The sequence below is a fragment of the Ursus maritimus genome, unplaced genomic scaffold, assembly GCF_017311325.1.
Source record: "Ursus maritimus isolate PB19 unplaced genomic scaffold, ASM1731132v1 scaffold_5, whole genome shotgun sequence".
Classification (NCBI taxonomy): domain Eukaryota; kingdom Metazoa; phylum Chordata; class Mammalia; order Carnivora; family Ursidae; genus Ursus; species Ursus maritimus.
The window spans coordinates 80,501,207-80,520,101 of NW_024426663.1; the positions used below are offsets into that span (position 1 = coordinate 80,501,207).

The 18,895-nt window shown below is 41.0% G+C and overlaps 1 protein-coding gene across 1 annotated transcript; it reads left to right on the forward strand.

Annotated features, from left to right (window-relative positions):
• Positions 1 to 463: 463 nt before the first annotated feature.
• On the forward strand, positions 464 to 2,307 carry LOC103656347 (olfactory receptor 2M5-like). The gene has a single exon (XM_008683721.2). The coding sequence runs from the start codon at positions 1,384 to 1,386 to the stop codon at positions 2,305 to 2,307; it is 924 nt and encodes a 307-aa protein (XP_008681943.1). The 5' UTR covers positions 464 to 1,383.
• Positions 2,308 to 18,895: the final 16,588 nt, after the last annotated feature.

Consider the following 18,895-nt stretch of genomic DNA (forward strand, 5'->3'; position numbering starts at 1 on the left):
AGGCAGACACTTAATGACTGAGCCACCCAGACATCCTGGCATCAGGAAATACTAATAATACATTTAGTGTCAACATTTAGCTCTGTTGCAGCACCTGTATTTGGGAAACTTGACTAAAATCTATTTTAAAAAATGAAAGAAAGAAAATCAATAAATAAAATAAAAATCTCTTCCCAACCTAGAAAACCTCTCAACAAAGACACAAGAGAAAGGAAACAGTTTGTTTTATTTATTTATTTATTTATTTATTTATTTATTATCTATCTATTTAAATTTTATTTATTTATTTGAGACTGATAGCAAATGAACAAAGGAGGGGAAGGGCAGAGGGAGAGTGAGAAGCAGATTCCCCACTGAGCAGGGAGCCTGATGCAGGGCTTGGTTCCAGGACCCTAGGATCATGACCTGAGCCAAAGGCAGATGCTCAACTGATTGAGCCACCCAGGCACCCAACACTTTTATTTTTGAACAAGTATTAAACTAGAGGGTGATGGGCATCACAGGTAATCTGTTTAAAGCCTGCACAACAGAAGGAATCTCATTCGTTTATAGTCAGGCAGTGACAAACCATTACATATATGCTTTCGAGATAAACAAGAACTAGTCTTCAAGTTAGGAGGACTTGACAATATCATTTGTCACACAGTTCATTCAGCAGGTAGTGGGTGTGGCAGTCTGTGTTAGTTGATTGGCTTTATCGAAAGGGGGGGGAAACTTCTCACAGTTTATGAGCAGAGGTAGTTTGGCCACTTAGAGCAAGGTGCCTGATGATGTTAGGGTCTTCCTCTGCCACAGAGCCTGGGAGATAAGGGTGCTACCTTCCTTGATGATTCCATTTCAAGGAGATGGATCCTAGGTCTTTGAAAAAGACACTCCTGGGTCAGAGCGGGCCAGAAGCTTACTTAGCTTTTAAAAGGTTTAGACACCTTGGAGAAACAAGGAACTTACAATGATAAGTTTTCTAAAGCAAATGCTCTGAGAAAAGAGGGGAGAGTCACTTCTCTTCTTAAAAATTTGGATTTGTCCTTGCACCTCTCACCCCTTTATCTCCTCCTTTCTCTTTCTTGTCCCCCAGTACTTCACCACCCTCTTAAATCTGTGTCCTACTTCGACAGCTCATCACCTGCCATTTACACCCTTTCTCTCCATCCCTTGCATTCTCTGGCTCCCTGGTGTTTTAGAGAAGTAAGGATCAAATCATGCTGGTAACTATCTGAGGGTAGCTGAGAAACAAATGGATTTTCACTGCAGGAGTAATGGGTGGGGCCATGTCAGAGGCCTGGGCTCTATCTTTTAGGAGAAACAGGATATGGGTGTTTGGACATGCCACATGAGTAGTTTCTTCATTGGTTTGCTCTTTTGTTTGTTCTCAGGGTCTCGGCCATGGAGCTCTGGAACCATACCTCCCTATCAGACTTCATCCTTTTGGGCCTGTTTGGCTACTCAACATATGATTTATTCCTTTTTTCCCTTGTCCTTCTGGCCTCTGCTGTGGCCCTACTTGGAAATATCCTCTTCCTTGTGCTCATCCAGGCCAACAGGCACCTGCACACCCCAATGTACTTTTTCCTCAGCCAGCTCTCCATCATGGACCTGATTGCAATGAGCACAGTGGTGCCCAAGATGGCAGTCAATCTCCTGTCAGGAAGTAAGTCCATATCTTGGGGTGCCTGTGCTACCCAGATCTTCCTAGTGGTCATGGTCGGAGGAGCAGAGTGCTTCCTCTTGGCAGTCATGGCCTATGACCGATATGCGGCAGTCTGCGACCCCCTGCGGTATCCTGTGCTCATGAACTGGAAGGCTTGCTCTCTCCTGACCATGGCATCCTGGATGGTTGGTGTGTCCGACAGTGTGATTGACGTGAGCGTGGTCTTCAGTTTCCCTTACTGCGGCTCTCTGGAGGTGGACCACTTCTTCTGTGAGGTCCCTGCCCTGCTGCGTCTCTCCTGTGCTGACACCTCATTCTTTGAGGATCTCATCTATGCTTGCTGTGTGCTCATGCTGCTGTTGCCCCTTGTGGTCATAGTGGCTTCCTATACCCGGGTCCTCACAGCTGTCATTAGGATGCCCTCCACAGAGGGCAAACAGAAGGCTCTGACCACTTGCTCCTCCCACCTGGCTGTCGTGAGCCTATACTATGGAGGAGGCATGTTTAGCTACATGCAGCGGGCCTCCAGTAGGACACCAGTGGGAGATCGAGCCACCTCCATCTTCTACACCATCCTCACTCCAATGCTCAACCCACTCATTTACAGCCTGAGGAACAGGGAGGTAAAAAGGGCTCTGAGGAAGATTCTGGATAGATGAGGAGTGTAGGCATGCCTGCCCTTCGGAGGTTTCCTGTCTTGGTCTTCCCCTTCCTCTGCAAGCTCAGGCTCTCTTTTGGCTCCTCTTCTTCCTCTGTGCTCATTGGGCCTCTCTGGCTGTTTGGGGCAAGGCTGTGAGCTAAGTAATCAGAAAATCATTTGGATGGAAGATGTCAGGGTAACAGATGGTACATGACAAGTTACATAATGAATCTTTCCCCACACTGAGCCACAACGATTTCCATGGAACAAAGGCCCATAGATGCATTAGTTCCATTCTCCCTACTTTATTCTGAGTTGTATGTTGAAAGTGAGTGAGGAGGGGGAACCAATTCAGAACTCATTTGTGCACTGAAATGTGGTACATGATGGTAGAGTCTGGCATAGAGGAGCTGTGATACTTTGGGCAAGGTTGTTTCTCTCTCTGGTCTTCCCTTTGTGATCTGTACCATCATAGCTACATGTAAAGTAAGTCCAACGTTTCTGACACGAATTACTTACTAATTATGAACTACTTCCTGGAATACAAACTCATGTCCATGTATCTTATATTATTAAGCAACATAAAGATTTTTGTGCCTTCTTGCAATTGTGCTTTACATACAAGTATTAAAGTATAAAATCTCAGAGAAAAATGGCCAGAATATTTTGTAGTCTACCACCTATGCTGACAGCACCACACTTCAGAAATTACAGAGGATACCAACATGTTATTACATGCAAAGGAGGTAATTTGGGATCAGATTGATTTTTGATCATTGAGAGTACAGGTGGAACAGGAGTGATGTGTAAGAGGACTCTGGCAGGAACTGGTTTCTATAGTTTCCAACACAGGGTCTCTGGAGACATTTGGGAAATAGTCTCTTAACCATGTCTTCTGCAAAGATCTTCATCTATTTTTTTTTATTTTAGTATTTTTTATTTATTTGAGACAGAGCGAGAAAGAGCACAAGCAGAGGGCATGGCCGGCAGAGGGAGAGGGAGAAGCAGACTGCCACTGAGCAGGGAGCCTGATGTGGGATCAATCCCAGGATACTGGGATCATGACCTGAGCCGAAGGCAGAGACTAAAGTGACTGCGCCACCCAGGAACCCCTGCAATGATTTTCTTGAACACACTGGACTAAATATATCCCCACCATTACTCATTCACACTACTCTCAAGAGACCTGCATTGACTTCCTAAGAGTCCATGGAGGATGTAGGCACTATGTGGGGGTGCACATAGAATGTGAGGGAGAGGGCAAGATCCTGTCCTGGGGGAGTCTGCCACAGATACTATGTGTTCCAGGCACAGGGGACAGTCTTCTTGAGCAGAGAGATCCAGGAATAAAGCTAAAGAGAACTGACCAGAGGCCCTAGGCCCACATTGCCTAGGGTCTAGTAGGTCACTGTAAGATGGACAGACTTTGAGCAGAGGGGAGATATGATCCACCCTAAGGTTTCATAGAACTACTGTGGCTGTTTTGTAAGGTCCATTGTGATGGTCATGTAATAAGTCAGGTGAGAAATGATGGCACTTGGACCAGGATAGACATAAAGGAGGTTGCAGAAGTTGACAGGTTTCAAATATAATTTGAAGGTCAAGCCCATAGAACTTTGTGCCTTATTGGAGCTGAAGATATTGTTAGTTCACAAGGTTGTATGAGGGATAAAATGAGAAATGACATTTAACTTGTTTGGCACTCTGAGCTCTTTGTTAGTTGCTTTAATTAAAATGCGCATGTGCGTCAGTAATTAACCCTTTTCCTAAAATGATTTACAACTGTATGCCATTTTAAGGAAGCATTTTTTCAAGTAATTGTCTAACTTCAAATGCATTACAGAGTGTATGTGTAATAGACCATTGTACGTGTTGCCCAACGTTTATTCCTGCACCTTCCCTTGGTCCTGTCTAGGTTGGGGATGCCTCAGTGCAGCTCCACATGGAGCACTGCCCACCTCTCCAGGTCCACCCAGAATTTCAACATCATTCCCATTTTCAAGGAGGTGAAACCCCACAGCCCCACAGCCCCCTCCTCAGGATCCAAGACTGTGCAGCCTGGGCTTCTCCATCCTCCATATTGTTCACAACCATAAATCTCCTGTGGCACTCGGAGAGCCACTTCACCACCCCAGATTAATTCCCACATCCTTGGGGGTTTCAGAGGAGGAGATAGGCACGTGGGCATCACTGGGTATCCCAGGCCCAAGAAGAGCCTTCCAGCATGCCTGCCAGACAGATGGCACAGGAGGGTGAAGCAGCTGGTGCTTGTGGGCTGCCCATCTCCTGGAAGCTCAGGAACTTCTTCTTCAATGCCACAGCTATACATGGGTAGGAATTCTTCCAGCAGGAGTTGCCCTCCTGCCTGACTGTGAAGGTCAACCAGGGCAGGGCAGGGACACCAGAAAGGCACCTCCTCCATGGCGCCAGAGCTCAGCCCTTTGCACAAGGGTCTGGGGACTTCGAGCTCTGCTGTCCTCCACTGGAATTGAGGCTACAGCTTTGCCAAAGTGTGGTAGCCATAGAGGCGGAGAGGTTTGTGCATTTAACTATGGGAGATTAGGGGTGATTAGTGCATCGAGTGTCTTCCAGGTTCCAAGTACCATAGGAAATGCCCCAATATCCATGGTCTACCTGCTGTGGCATCTATCTCAGCTGTGGAGAACTGATGACCAGGGTACGGGAGCAGCATGAGTTACCGTTTTCTCCTATCCCGTTTCCTTTTCTCCTGGTGTTCCAAGAAGACTTCTTGTCCCCATTCTCCTATTACCCTTGGTGGTTTTGCAGTTTGAATGTGGTATACCTGGGTGTTTTTTGTTTGATTGGTTTTAGTTGTTTGCACTTACTCTGTGTGGTGCTCTCTAACCCTCCCTGATGGCTGTTTGTTTTGCTGTCTGACACTAATTTGGGGTAATTCTCCTGCCATTACTGCCTCAGTTGTTTCTTCTGTTCTTGTCTCTCTTTTCCTGCTGGTATTCACCTTACACACTTGTTACACCTTTACAGTTGTTCCACAATCCTTGGATATTCTGTTCCTTTATTCCCTAATTTTTTCTCTTTGCTTTTCAGTTTTCAAAGTTTCTCTTGTCATATCCTCAGGTTCAGAGATTCTTTCTCCATCAGTGTCCAGTCTTCCAATGAGACCATCGAACGCATTCTTCCTTTCTTCTAGTGTGCTTGAACTCTAGCGTTCTTCTTTATTCTTAGAATTTCCAACTCTCTGTTTATTTTCCATGTCTTCTTGCATGTTGTCTATATTTTTAGTTAAAGCCCTTATAATATTTTTTGATTCAATTAGACAACATATAGTACATCATGTGTTTCAGATGTAGAGTTCAATTATTCATAAGTTGCATATGACACCCAGTGCACATCACATCATGTGCCCTCCTTAATGCTCACCACCCAGTGTCCCCTTCCACCCACTCAACTCCCCTCCAAACCCTCAGTTTGTTTCCTATAGTTAAGAGTCTCTCATAGTTTTTCTCCTTTTCTTATGATTTCCCATTCAGTTTTCCTTCCCTTCCCCTGTGGTCCTCCATGCTATTCCTTATATTCCATGTATGAGTGAAACCATATGATAATTGTCTTTCTCTGATTGCCTAGTTTCATTCAGCAGAACACCCTACAGTTGCATCCATGTCGATGTAAATGGTAAGTATTCATCCTTTCTGATGGCTGAGAAATATTACACACACACACACACACACACACACACACACACACACACACACCCCACATCTTCTTTATCCACTCATCTGTCGATGGACATCTGGGCTTCTTCCAGAGTTTGGCTATTGTGGACATTGCTGCTATAAAATTTGGGGTGCAGGTGTCCCTTCAGATCACTAACATTTGTATCTTTGGGGGAAAATACCCAGTAGTGCAATGGCTGGATCATTGGGTAGCTCAATTTTTAACTTTTGAAGGGACCTCCACACTGTTTTCCAGAGTGGCTGTACCAATTTGCATTCCCACCAACAATGTAAGAGGGATCCCCTTTCTCCACATCCTCTCCAACAATTGTTGTTTCCTGTCTTGAAATTTCTGCCATTCTAACTGACATAAGGTGTTATCTTAGTGTGGTTTTGATTTGAATTTCCCTGATGGCTGATGATTTTGAACATTTTTTCAACTGTCTGTTACCACTCATATGTCTTCATTAGAAAAGTGTCTGTTCATATCTTCTGCCCATTTTATGATTCATTTATTTGTTTCTCATGTATTGAGTTAGAGAGGTTCCTTGTAGATCTTGGATACCAGTCTTTTATCTGTAGTATCATTTGCAAATATCTTCTCCCATTCCGTGGGCTGCCTCTTAGTTTTTTTGACTGTTTCCTTGGCTGTACAGAAGCTTTTTATTTTGATGAAGTCCCACAAGTTCATTTTTTCATTTTTTTATTTTGCCTTTGGAGATGTGTCATGAAAAAGTTGCTGTGGCCGATGTCAAAGAGGTGTTGCCTATGTTCTCCTCTAGGATTTTGATGGATTCCTGTCTCGCATCGAGGTCATTCATCCATTTGGAGTCTATCTTTGTGTATGGTGTGAGAGAGTGGTCAAGTTTCATTCTTTTGCATGTAGCTGTCCAATTTTCCCAGCATCATTTATTGAAAAGACTGTCTTTTTTCCACTGGATGTTTTTTCCTGCTTTATCAAAGATTAGTTGCCCAAAGAGCCGAGGATCCATTTCTAGGTTCTCTTTTCTTTTTTTATATAATAATATTTTTTATTATATTATGTTAGTCACCATACAGTACATCCCTGGTTTTGATGCAAAGTTCTATGGTTCATTAGTTGCATATAACACCCAGTGCACCATGCAATACATGCTCTCCTTACTACCCATCATCAGCCTATCCCATTCCCCCATCCCCCTCCCCTCTGAAGCCCTCAGTTTGTTTCTCAGAGTCCATAGTCTCTCATGCTTCATTCCCCCTTCTGATTACCTCCCCCATTCTTTATCCCTTTCTTCTCCTACTGACCTTCCTAGTTCTTTTGTAACATAGATGAGAGAAACCATATAATAATTGTCTTTCACTGCTTGACTTATTTCACTTAGCATAATCTCCTCCAGTGCCATCAATGTTGCAGCAAATGTTGTGTAATCATTCTTTCTGATAGCTGAGTAATATTCCATTGTATATATGGACCACATCTTCTTAATCCAGTCATCTGTTGAAGGCCATCTCAGCTCCTTCCACAATTTAGCTATTGTGGAAAATGCTGCTATGAACATTGGGGTGCTTTATGGACCTTCTCTTCACTATGTCTGTATCACTGGGGTAAATACCCAGTAGTGCAATGGCTGGATCATAGGGTAGCTCAATTTTTAACTTTTTAAGGGACCTCCACACTGTTTTCCAGAGTGGCTGTACCAACTGCATTCCAACCAAAAATGTAGGAGGGATCCCCTTTCTCTGCATCCTCTCCAAAAATTGTTGTTTCTTGCCTTGACAATTTTTGCATTCTAACTGGCGTAAGGTGGTATCTCAGTGTGGTTTTGATTTGAATTTCCTGATGGCTAATGATTTTGAACATTTTTTCATGTGTCTGTTAGCCATTTGTATGTCTTCATTAGAAACGTGTCTGTTCATATATTTGCTCATTTTATGATTTGTTTATTTGTTTCTTATGTATTGAGTTTGAGAAGTTCTTTGTAGATCTTGGATATCAGTCTTTTATCTGTAGTGTCATTCGCAAAAATCTTTCCCATTCCGTGGGATGCCTCTTAGTTTTTTTGACTGTTTCCTTGGCTATGCAGAAGATTTTTCTCTTGATGAAGTCCCAGAAGTTCATTTTTTCTTTTGTTTCTCTTGCCTTTAGAGAAGTGTCATGAAAAAGGTTGCTGTGACCGATGTCGTAGAGGTTGCTGCTTATACTCGCCTCTAGGATTTTGATGGAATCCTGTCTCACATCGAGGTCTTTCATCCATTTGGAGTTTATCTTCGTGTATGGTGTGGGAGAGTGGTCAAGTTTCATTCTTTTGCATGTAGCTGTCCAGTTTTCCCAGCACCATTTATTGAAGAGACTGTCTTTTTTCCACTGGATCTTTTTTCCTGCTTTATCAAAATTAGTTGCCCAAAGAGCCAAGGGTCCATATCTGGGTTCTCTATTCTGTTTCATTGGTCTATGTGTCTGTTTTTGTGCCAGTACCATGTCGTCTTTGTGATCACAGCTTTGTAGTCCAACTTGAAATCCGGCATTGTGATGCCCCCAGCTTTCTTTTTCCTTTTCAACAATTCCTTGGCGATTCGGGGCCTTTTCTGGTTCCACACAAATTTAAGGGTATTTGTTCCAGGTCTTTGAAAAATGTCATTGGCATTTTGATTGGGATAGCATTGAAAGTGTAGATTGCTCTGGGTAGCATGGACATTTTAACCTTGTTAATTCTTCCGATCCATGAGCATGGAATATTTTTCCATCTTTTTCTGTCTTCTTCAATGTCTTTCAAGAGTGATTTGTAGTTTCTAGAATATAGATCCCTTATATCTCTGGTTAAGTTAATTCTGAGATAAGGTATGATTTTTGGTGCTATTTTAAAAGGGATGGATTCCTTAATTTCTCTTTCTTCACTCTCATTGTTTGTATATGGAAACGCAACTGATTTCTGAGTATTGATTTTGTATCCTGCGATATTACTGAATTGCTCTATATCTTCTAATAGTTTGGGGGTGGATTCTTTTGGGTTTTCCATATACAGTATCATATCATCTGTGAAGAGAGACGGTTTGACTTCTTTGTCAGTTTGGATAACTTTTATCCCTTTTTGTTGTCCAATTGCTGTTGCAAGGACTTCTAGTACTATGTTGAATAATAGTGGCAAGAGTGGGCATCCTTGTCGTGTTCCTGATCTTAAGGGAAAGGCTTCCAGCTTTTCCCCATTGAGAATGATATTTGCTGTAGGCTTTTCATAGATGGTTTTTATGAGATTGAGGAATGTACCCTCTATCCCTACACTCTGAAGGGTTTTAATCAGGTAGAATGCTGTATTTTGTCAAATGCTTTTTCTGCATATATTAAGAGGATCATATGATTCTTGACTTTTTTCTTGTTGATATAAACTATCTCACTGATAAATTTGCAAATGTTGAAACATCCTTGCATCCTAGGTATATCCCACTTGGTCATGATGGATAATCCTTTTAATGTATTGTTGGATCCTATTAGCTAGGATTTGGTTGAGAATTTTGGCATCCATATTCATGAGGGATATTCCTCTGTAATTTTCCTTTTTAATGGGGTCTTTGCTGGTTTGGGGATCAAGGTAATACTGGTCTCATAGAATGAATTTAGTAGTTTTCTTTCTGTTTCAATTTTTTGAAATAGCTTTAAGACAATAGGTGCTATTTCTTCTTTGAATATTTGGTAGAATTCCCTGGAGAATCCATCAGGCCCTGGAGTTTTGTTTTTTGGAAGGTTTTTAATCACTTCTTCAATCTCTTCATAATTAATTGGTCTGATTAAAAAATCAATTTCTTCCTGTTTCAATCTTGGTAGTTTATAGGTTTCCTGGAAGGCCTCCATCTCTTCCAGGTTGCTTAATTTATTGGCATAAAGCTGTTGATAAAAGTTTCTAATGATCCTTCCTATTTCATTGGTGTTGGTTGTGACCTCTCCCTTTTCATTCATAATTTTATTAATTTGGGTCCTTTCTCTATTCTTTTGGATAACTCATGCCAGTGGCTTATCAATTTTATTTATTCTTTCAAAGAAGTAGCCTCTAGTTCTGTTGATCTGCTCTACTGTACTCCTGGTTTCTAATTCATCGATCTCTCCTCTAATCTTGATCAACTGCTTTCACATGTGTGGATTAGGCCTGTTCTTCTGTTGCTATTCCTGCTTCTTGAGGTGAGAATATAAAAACTGCATTTTAGATTTTTCTATTCTTTTGAGTCAGGCTTGGATGGCTATGTATTTTCCCCAAGGAACACTTTTGCAGTGTCCCATAGGTTTTGTACCATTGTGTTTTCATTCTCATTCATCTCCATAAATTGTTTAAATTGATTTTTGATTTCCTGGTTTATCAAATCATTCTTGAGCAGGATGGTTCTTAGTCTCCAAGTGTTTGAGTTTCTTCCAAATTTTTCCTTGTGGTTGATTTCCAATTTCAAAGCATTGTGGTCTGAAAATATGCAGGGAATAATCTCAGTCTTTTGGTATCGGTTGCGACCTATTTTGTGACCCAGAACATGATCTTTTCTGGAGAATGTTCCATGTGCATTAGAATAGAATGGGTATTCTTTTGTTCTGGGGTATAGTGTTATATATATACCTATGAGGTCCAACTTGTCTAGTATAGCATTCAAAGCTCTTGTTTCTTTGTTGGTTTTCTGCTTAGGTGATCTGTCTATTGCTGATAGTGGAGTGTGGAGGTCCCGTACTATTAACGTATTTTTCTCTATATGTCTCTTTATTTGGTTAATAAATGGCTTGTGTATCTTGCTGCTCCCCTGTTGGGGGCATATATATTTATAATTGTCATATCCACTTGTTGGATACATCCTTTAAGAATAATATAGTGTCCTTCTGTATCTCTAACTACACTCTTTAGTTTAAAATCCAATCTGTCTGATATGAGAATTGCTACCCCAGCTCTTTTTGACATCCATTGGTATGAAAAATGGTTTTCCATCCCTTCACTTTCAGTCTGGATGTATCTTTAGGTTCAAAATGAGTCTCTTTTAGGCAGCGAATGGATGGTTCATGTCTTTTTTCCAATCTGCAAACCTGTGACATTTATGGGAGCATTTAGGCCATTTACATTGAGACTGATTATTGAGAGATATGACTTTAATGATGCCATGTAGCCTGCAAAGTCTTTGTTTGTATAGATTGTGACTTTCTGTTCTGTATCACTCTTGGGGCCTTTTTACTTTTATAGAACCCCCCCCCCTTAATATCTCCTGTAGGGCTGGTTTGGTGGTTACGAAATTGGTCAATGACTGGCGATTCTGGAAGGTCTTTATTTCTCCATCAATTCTGAATGACAGCCTTGCTGGATAAAGGATCCTTGGCTGCATGTTTTTCTCTGAAAGAGCTTTAAAAATGCCCCCCAACCCTTTCTCTCATTCCAGGTCTGTGTAGACAGGTCTGACGTAATTCTGATACCTTTGCCTTGGTACATGAGAAATTTCCTTGCCCTGTCCGCTTTCAATACTGTATCCTTGGATCTAATATTTGCTAATTGCACTGTGACGTGACAGGGCATAGTGTTTGTCATCATTGAATTTGGGCAGGGTCCTCTCTGCCTCTTGGACACGAATGCTTGTTTCCTTTGCTAGATTAGGGAAGTTTTCAGCTCCAATTTGTTCAAATATCTCTTCTAGACCTCTGTTTTTCTCCACCCCCTGGGGGATGCCAATGATTCTGACATTGGAACATTTTATTGAGTCAGTAATCCCATAACCTACATTCTTGAGATTGGATTTTTTTGAGCCTAGTTTCTGTTTTAGCTTTCTCTTCTACTATCCCATCCTCCAATTCACTAATTGGTTCTTCTGCCTCATTTACCCTGGCTGTCAGAGCCTCTAGTTTTGACTGCATTTGATTCATAGCATTTTTAATTTCTGCCAGATTCACTCTCATTTCCACCCTTAGAGATTCTATATTCTCGTTAATATGTTCGTTAATATTTTTTTCAAGCCTACACATCATCTTGACCATTGTTACTCTGAACTCCATTTCTGATAATTTGGTTATATCCATATCCATTAGTTCTGTGGCAGAGGCCACAGACTCATTGTCTTTTCTTTGCTGGGGTGGGGGGGGATTTCTCTTTCTTGTCATTCTGATGAGGAGAGGTTGCAGGGTTGCCCAGAGCCCAAATTATTGACCAGGCCCCAGGCAGTTGTGCTCTTGTTTTATAGGGACCTTAGGGATGTGGCTTCTTGATTTTTCAGCCTGTCTTCTGGTGGAGGGTCCTGCTGCACTGATATTCAGGCAACCCAGTTTGTGTAGAATCTCCCTGTCCCCTGTGATGGGGGATGGGGGTTGGAACAATGTGAGCTGGTGTTTCAGGGCTTTTGTTCTCTGGCGGCTTTCCCTGGTGTTTTTCTGTGACTCTTCTGAGAGTCAGAGCAGTAGTGTCCATGTCCTAGTCTCTGTCTCAGAACAGAGAGATCGCAGTCCGCTCTCCTCTGAGCTCTTTTGGCCTCTTTAACTCTGTTTCTGTTGGTGCTGCTAAAAACCTTGCACCCGGTGTCCCGGCCCTCACTTCCAGGTCCAGCACGTCTCTGTCCTTTTTGTTTTTAACACTGCCAGCCTCCAGCCACCCCCACACGTGCTCCTGAGCACCATACTTCAGTATGGTTCACAGGCACTCCAGAGTCCAGGTTTTCAGTCTGGTCGCGCGCGTGCTTCTGAGCTCCCAGTCTCAGTCCGATTCCAGTGAACACTCTGGAGCTCCGGTTTTCAGTTTGGATGCTCATGCATTCCCAGGCTCACGGTCTCAGTCTGTTGTCTCACAGGTGCCCGTCCGTGAGTCTGGCTGCTCCCCAAGTGCAGGTGGCTACCACTTCCCGGCCCCCGAGTGTGGATGCTCCCACCCCCTTCTGTTTATCTTCCGATATCTGTGTGCGGATTCATGGCTCCTTGCTTCCTACATCAATACTCAGCACTGGCAATTTTCATTTGTAGAGATCCAGATGTATCTTCCTGCATTTCAGGGTGATTCTGTGGGTTTTCATAATGGTCTGGTACCTATCCAGCTCGGCTCAGGGGACCAGCTGAAAAAGGGAACCCCTACTCCTCCACCATCTTAACTCCTTTCGCAATATACCCTCCTACTCTCAATAAAGAAAGATATAATGAAGATGTGTCCTCATTCCTAGAGCCTGTTTATCAATATTTATCAAAATAATGTCCATGGGTACTTTTGGTTTAGGCATTTTCCATTCTGTTCAAAATAGTTGTAGATACTTATCCTAAGGATGTTTCAACTTCTAGAATCAGAGAGCACACTTCCTCTCGTGGCCTCAAGCTCCACATGAGAAGAGCGTCTCTCCACTGCTCTCCAACTCCTAGAGCTGTCCCAGGAAAAGTTTCCCCTTGCTTTGGGGAGCTCCTCCTATGAGATCATTGGTGTTTTGATTTGTATTTTCCTGATGCCAAGTGATGTGGAGCATTTTTACATATGTCTGTTGGCCACTTGTAGGTCTTCTTTGGAGAAATGTCTGTTAATGTCTTCTGCCCATTTCTTGACTGGATTATTTGGTTTTTGGGTGCTGAGTTTGAGAGGTTCTTTATAGATCTTGGATACTAGCCCTTTATCTGATATGTCATTTGCAAATATTGTCTCCCATTCCTTTGGTTGCCTTTTAGTTTTGTTGACTGCTTCCTTTGCTATGCAGAAGCTTTTTATCTTAATGAAGTCCCAATAGTTCATTTTTGCTTTTGTTTCTCTTGCCTCTGGAGATGTGTCATGAAAATTTGCTGTGGCCGATGTCACAGAGGTTGCTGCCTATGCTCTCCTGTAGGATTTTTATTAATTCTGCTCTCACATTGAGCTCTTTTTTTATAATATTTTTTTATTATATTATGTTAGTCACCATACAGTATATCCCCAGTTTTTGATGTAATGTTCCATGATTCATTACTTGCGTATAACACCCAGTGCACCATGCAATACGTGCCTTCCTTAATACCCTTCACTGGCCTATCCCAATCTCACATTGAGATCTTTCATCCATTTTGAGTTTATCTTTTTGTATGGTGTAAGAAAATGGTCCAGTTTCATTCTTCTGTATGTTGCTGTCCTATTTTCTCAGCATCATTTATTGAAGAGACTGTCTCCTTTCCATTGGATAGTCTTTCCTGCTTTGTTGAAGATTAGTTGACCATAGAGTTGAGGGTCAATTTCTGGGTTCTCTATTCTGTTCCATTGATCTATGTGTCTGTTTGTGTGCTAGTACCATACTCTCTTGATGATTAGAGCTTTTTTTTTTTGAATATTTTATTTATTTATTTTTGCAAGAGAGCAAAAGAACAAGAGAGTGAGCACTAGTGGGGGGGGGAGCAGAGGTTGAAGCAGACTCCCTGCTGAGCAGGGAACCCCATGTGGGACTCAATTCCAGGATGCTGTGATCATGTCCTGAGCTGAAGGCAGATGCTTAACCAACTGAGCCACCCAGAAGCCCAATGATTACACCTTTGTAATAGAGCTTGAAGTCCAGCATTGTGATGTTACCAGCTTTGGTTTTCTTTTTCAACATTCCTCTGGCTATTTGGGGTCTTCTCTGGTTCTATATAAGTTTTAGGATTATTTGTTCCATAGTTGTGAAAAATGTTGATGTTATTTTGATAGGGATTGCCTTCAATGTGTAGATTGCTCTGGGTAACATAGACATTTTAACAACATTTATTCTTCTAACCCATGAGCATGGAATGTCTTTCCATTTCTTTGTGTCTTCCTCAATTGCTTTCATAAGTGTTCTGTAGTTTCTAGAGTACAGATCATTTACCTCTTTGGTTAGGTTTATTCCTAGGTATCTTACTTTTTCTTTTTTTGGTGCAATTGTAAATGGGATCAATTCCTTAATTTCTCTTTCTTCAGTCACATTGTTAGTGTTTAGAAATGTAACTGATTTCTGTGCTTTGATTGTATCCTGCCACATTGCTGAATTGTTGTGTGAGTTCTAGCAATTTGGGGTGGAGTCTTTTGGGTTTTCCACAGAAAGTATCCTGTCATCTGTGAGGAGAGAGAGAGAGTTGGACTTCTTCTTTGCCCATTTGAATGCCTTTTATTTCTTTTTGCTGGCTGATTGCTGAGGTTAGGACTTCTAGTACTAAGATGAATAATAATGGTGAGAGTGGGCCTCTCCCTCATGTTCCCGACCTTAGGGGGAAAGCTCTCATTTTTTTTCCCCATTGAGGATCACATTCACCGTCCACACTCTGATTGGAGCCCAATCTTATGACCCCAAGATCATGATCTGAGCCAAAATCAAGAAAGGCTTAACCAACTAAGACACCAAGGTGCCTCAATAGACTTTATTTTTTAGAGAAAATTTAGGTTTACAGAGAATTGAGCTGAAAGTATAGAGGGCTCCTGGTTTCACTCATTTATGGAACATAAGAAGTAGGAAGATCAGTAGGAGAAAAAGGGAAGAAGAAGGGGGGTAAATAGAAGGGGGAATGAACCCTGAAAGACTATGGACTCTGGGAAACAAACTGAGAGCTTCAGAGGGGAGAGGGGGTGGGAGAATGGGATAGGCTGGTGACGGGTAGTAAGGAGGGCATGTATTGCATGGGGCACTGGGTGTTATACGCAACTAATGAATCATCGAACTTTACATCAGAAATCAGGGGTGTACTGTATGGTGACTAACATAATATAATAAAAAAACATTAAAAAAAAGAAAGGAGATTTTAGGCAAGGGGGCTAATACAAATGAAGTTATCATGGAATAAATACTGTGTTTTTGGATCATTAAAAAAAAACTAGGGATGTACTCTAAGGAATAGTGACAAAGATAAACTTTTATTTAGATTTAAATAAATGACAAAAAATTCTTAGAAAAAAAAAAGAAAGTGTAGAGGGCTCCTATATACCACTGCTCTCCAATCCTCCTGCCACCCATCAGAGTTTCCCCTATAATTAGCATCTTGTATTTGTGTGGTACATCTGTTACAACTGACAAATCCATATTGATACTTCGTTATTAACTAAAGTCCATAGTTTACATTGAGGTTCATTCTTGTGGTGCATATTGTATGTGTTTTGCCAAATGAATAATAGCATGTATCCACCATTACCTTATTGTACAGACTAGTGTCACTGCCATAAACATCTCCCTGTTCATTCTATTCTTCCTTCCTTATCTCCCTCCAAAACCCTGGCACTATTGATCTTTTTACTGAGTTGTTATGCTTATTCCAGAATGTCATATAGTTGGAATCATACAGTCTTTTAGACTGGCCTCTTTTACTTAGTAATATGCATCTAAGGTTTTTCCATCTTTTTATGGCTTAACAGATCATTTCTTTTATTGCTGCAAATAATTTTCCACTGTATAAATGTACCACAGTCTGTTTATGTGTTCACCTTTGGAAGAACATCTTATTGCTTCCAGTTTTTGGTAATCATGAATAAAGCTACTATAAACATTCATATTCAGGTTTTTATGTGGATGTAAGTTTTCTTTTTTTAATAATATTTTTTATTATATTATGTTAGTCACCATAGTACATCCCTAGTTTTTGATGTAAAGTCCCATGATTCATTTCTTGCGTATAACACCCAGTGCACCATGCAATATGTGCCCTCCTTACTACCCATCACCAGCCTATCCCATTCCCCCACCCCCCTCCCCTCCGAAACCCTCAGTTTGTTTCCCAGAGTCCATAGTCTGTCATGGTTCATTTCCCCTTCTGTTTACCCCCCCTTCTTCTTCCCTTTCTTCTCCTACTGATCTTCCTACTTCTTGTGTTCCATAAATGAGTGAAGCCATATGATAATTGTCTTTCTCTGCTTGACTTATTTTGCTTAGCATTATCTCCTCCAGTCCTGTCCATGTTGCAGCAAATGTTGAGAAATCGTTCTTTTTGATGGCTGAGTAATATTCCATTGTATATATGGACCAATTCTTCTTAATCCAGTCAACTGTTGAAGGGCATCTCAGCTTCTTCCACGATTTAGCTATTGTGGACAATGCTGCTATGAACATTGGGGTTCATATGGCCCTTCTCTTCACTACGTCTGTATCTTTGGAGTAAACGTAAGTTTTCAACTCGTTTAGGTAAATGACTAGAAGTGTGACTGCTGGATGGTATGATAAGACTGGATCATATAGTAAGACAGTTCCATGGTCATAGGATTATGTTTGATTGTGTAAGAAATTGCCAAACTGTCTTTCAAGATGACTATGTCATTTTGTATTTCCAACCAGCAATGAATGAGAGGTCCTGTTGTTCCATATCCTTGTCAATATTTGTACTCATCAGTGTTTTGGATTTTAGCCATTCTAATAGGTGTGTAGTGATATCTCACTGTTTCAATTTGCAGTTCTTAAATAGAATATGATGTTTAGCAATTTTTTTCCTTTTAAAAATTTTTATTTAATTAATTAATTTTTTCCCTCTTTACCGTTCTCTTTATTTTTAAAAAAATTTTTTATTATGGGGGCGCCTGGGTGCACAGCAGTTAAGTGTCTGCCTTTGGCTCAGGGCGTGATCCCAGCGTTATGGGATTGAGCCCCACATCAGGCTCCTCCGCTATGAGCCTGCTTCTTCCTCTCCCACTCCCCGTGCTTGTGTTCTCTTTCTCGCTGGTTGCCTTTATCTCTGTCAAATAAATAAATAAAATCTTTAAAAAATTTTTATTATGTTATGTTAGTCACCATACAGTACATCATTAGTTTTTGATGTAGTGTTCCATGATTCATTGTTTGCCTATAACACCCAGTGCTCAATTAGCCAACATATAATAGTACATCATTAGTTTTTGATATGTTCAACGATTTATTAGTTGTGTATAACACCCAGTGCTCATCACATCACATGCCCTAGTTAATATTCATCACCCAGTTACCACTCCCCCCCACCTCCCCTTCCACAACCTTCAGTTTTTTTCCCAGAGTCAAGAGTCTCTAATGGTTTGTCTCCCTCTCTGATTTCTTCCCATTCGGTTTTCCCTCCCTTCCCTATGATCCTCTGAACTATTTCTTATATTCCACATATAAGTGAAACCATATGATAATTGTCCTTCTCTGCTTGACTTATTTCACTTAGCATAATCCCCTCCTGTTCCATCCATGTTGATGTGAATGATAAGTATTCATTCTTTCTGATGGCTGAGTAATATTCCAGTGTATATATGAACCACATCTTCTTTATATGCTTATTTTCCATCTGTACATCTTTGGTGAGGTACCTGTTCAGATCTTTGCCCATTTTATTTTGGATTTTTTTTTATTTTCAAGTCTTAAGAGGCCTTTGTATGCTTTGGGTATAAGTCCCTATCATGTATGTATTCTTTTTTTCATTCAAGTGTAATTAGCGTATTAGTTATATTAGTTTCAGGTATACAATATAGTGATTCAACAATTCTACACATTACTCAGTACTCATCACAGTAGGTATACTCTTAATCCCTTTCACTTATCTCACCCCCCACACACACACCTCCCATCTGACAACAAATGGTTTATTCTCTATATTTAAGAGTCTGTTTTTAAAATTTTAATTTAAATTAGATTTAATTAACCTACTGTATTATTAGTGTCAGAGGTAGAATTCAGTGATTCATCAGTTGCATACAACACTCAGTGCTCATTACTTCAAGTGCCCTCCTTATTTCCCATCACCCCATTACCCCATCACTAATCATCCACCTCCCCTCCAGCAACCCTCAGTTTGTTTCCTATAGTTAAGAGTTAAGAGTCTGGTTTTTTGTTTGTCTCTTATTTTGTTTGTTTTGTTTTGTTTCTTAAATTCCACATATGAGTGAAATCATATGGAATTTGTCTTCCTCTGTCATTTTCATTCTGGCCATTCTGGCAGGTGTAAGTTGATACCTGATTATGGTTTTAATTTGCGTTTTCCTAATGATTAGTGATATTGAGCACGTTTTCATGTGTCTTGGCCATCTGTATGTCTTCTTTGGAAAAATC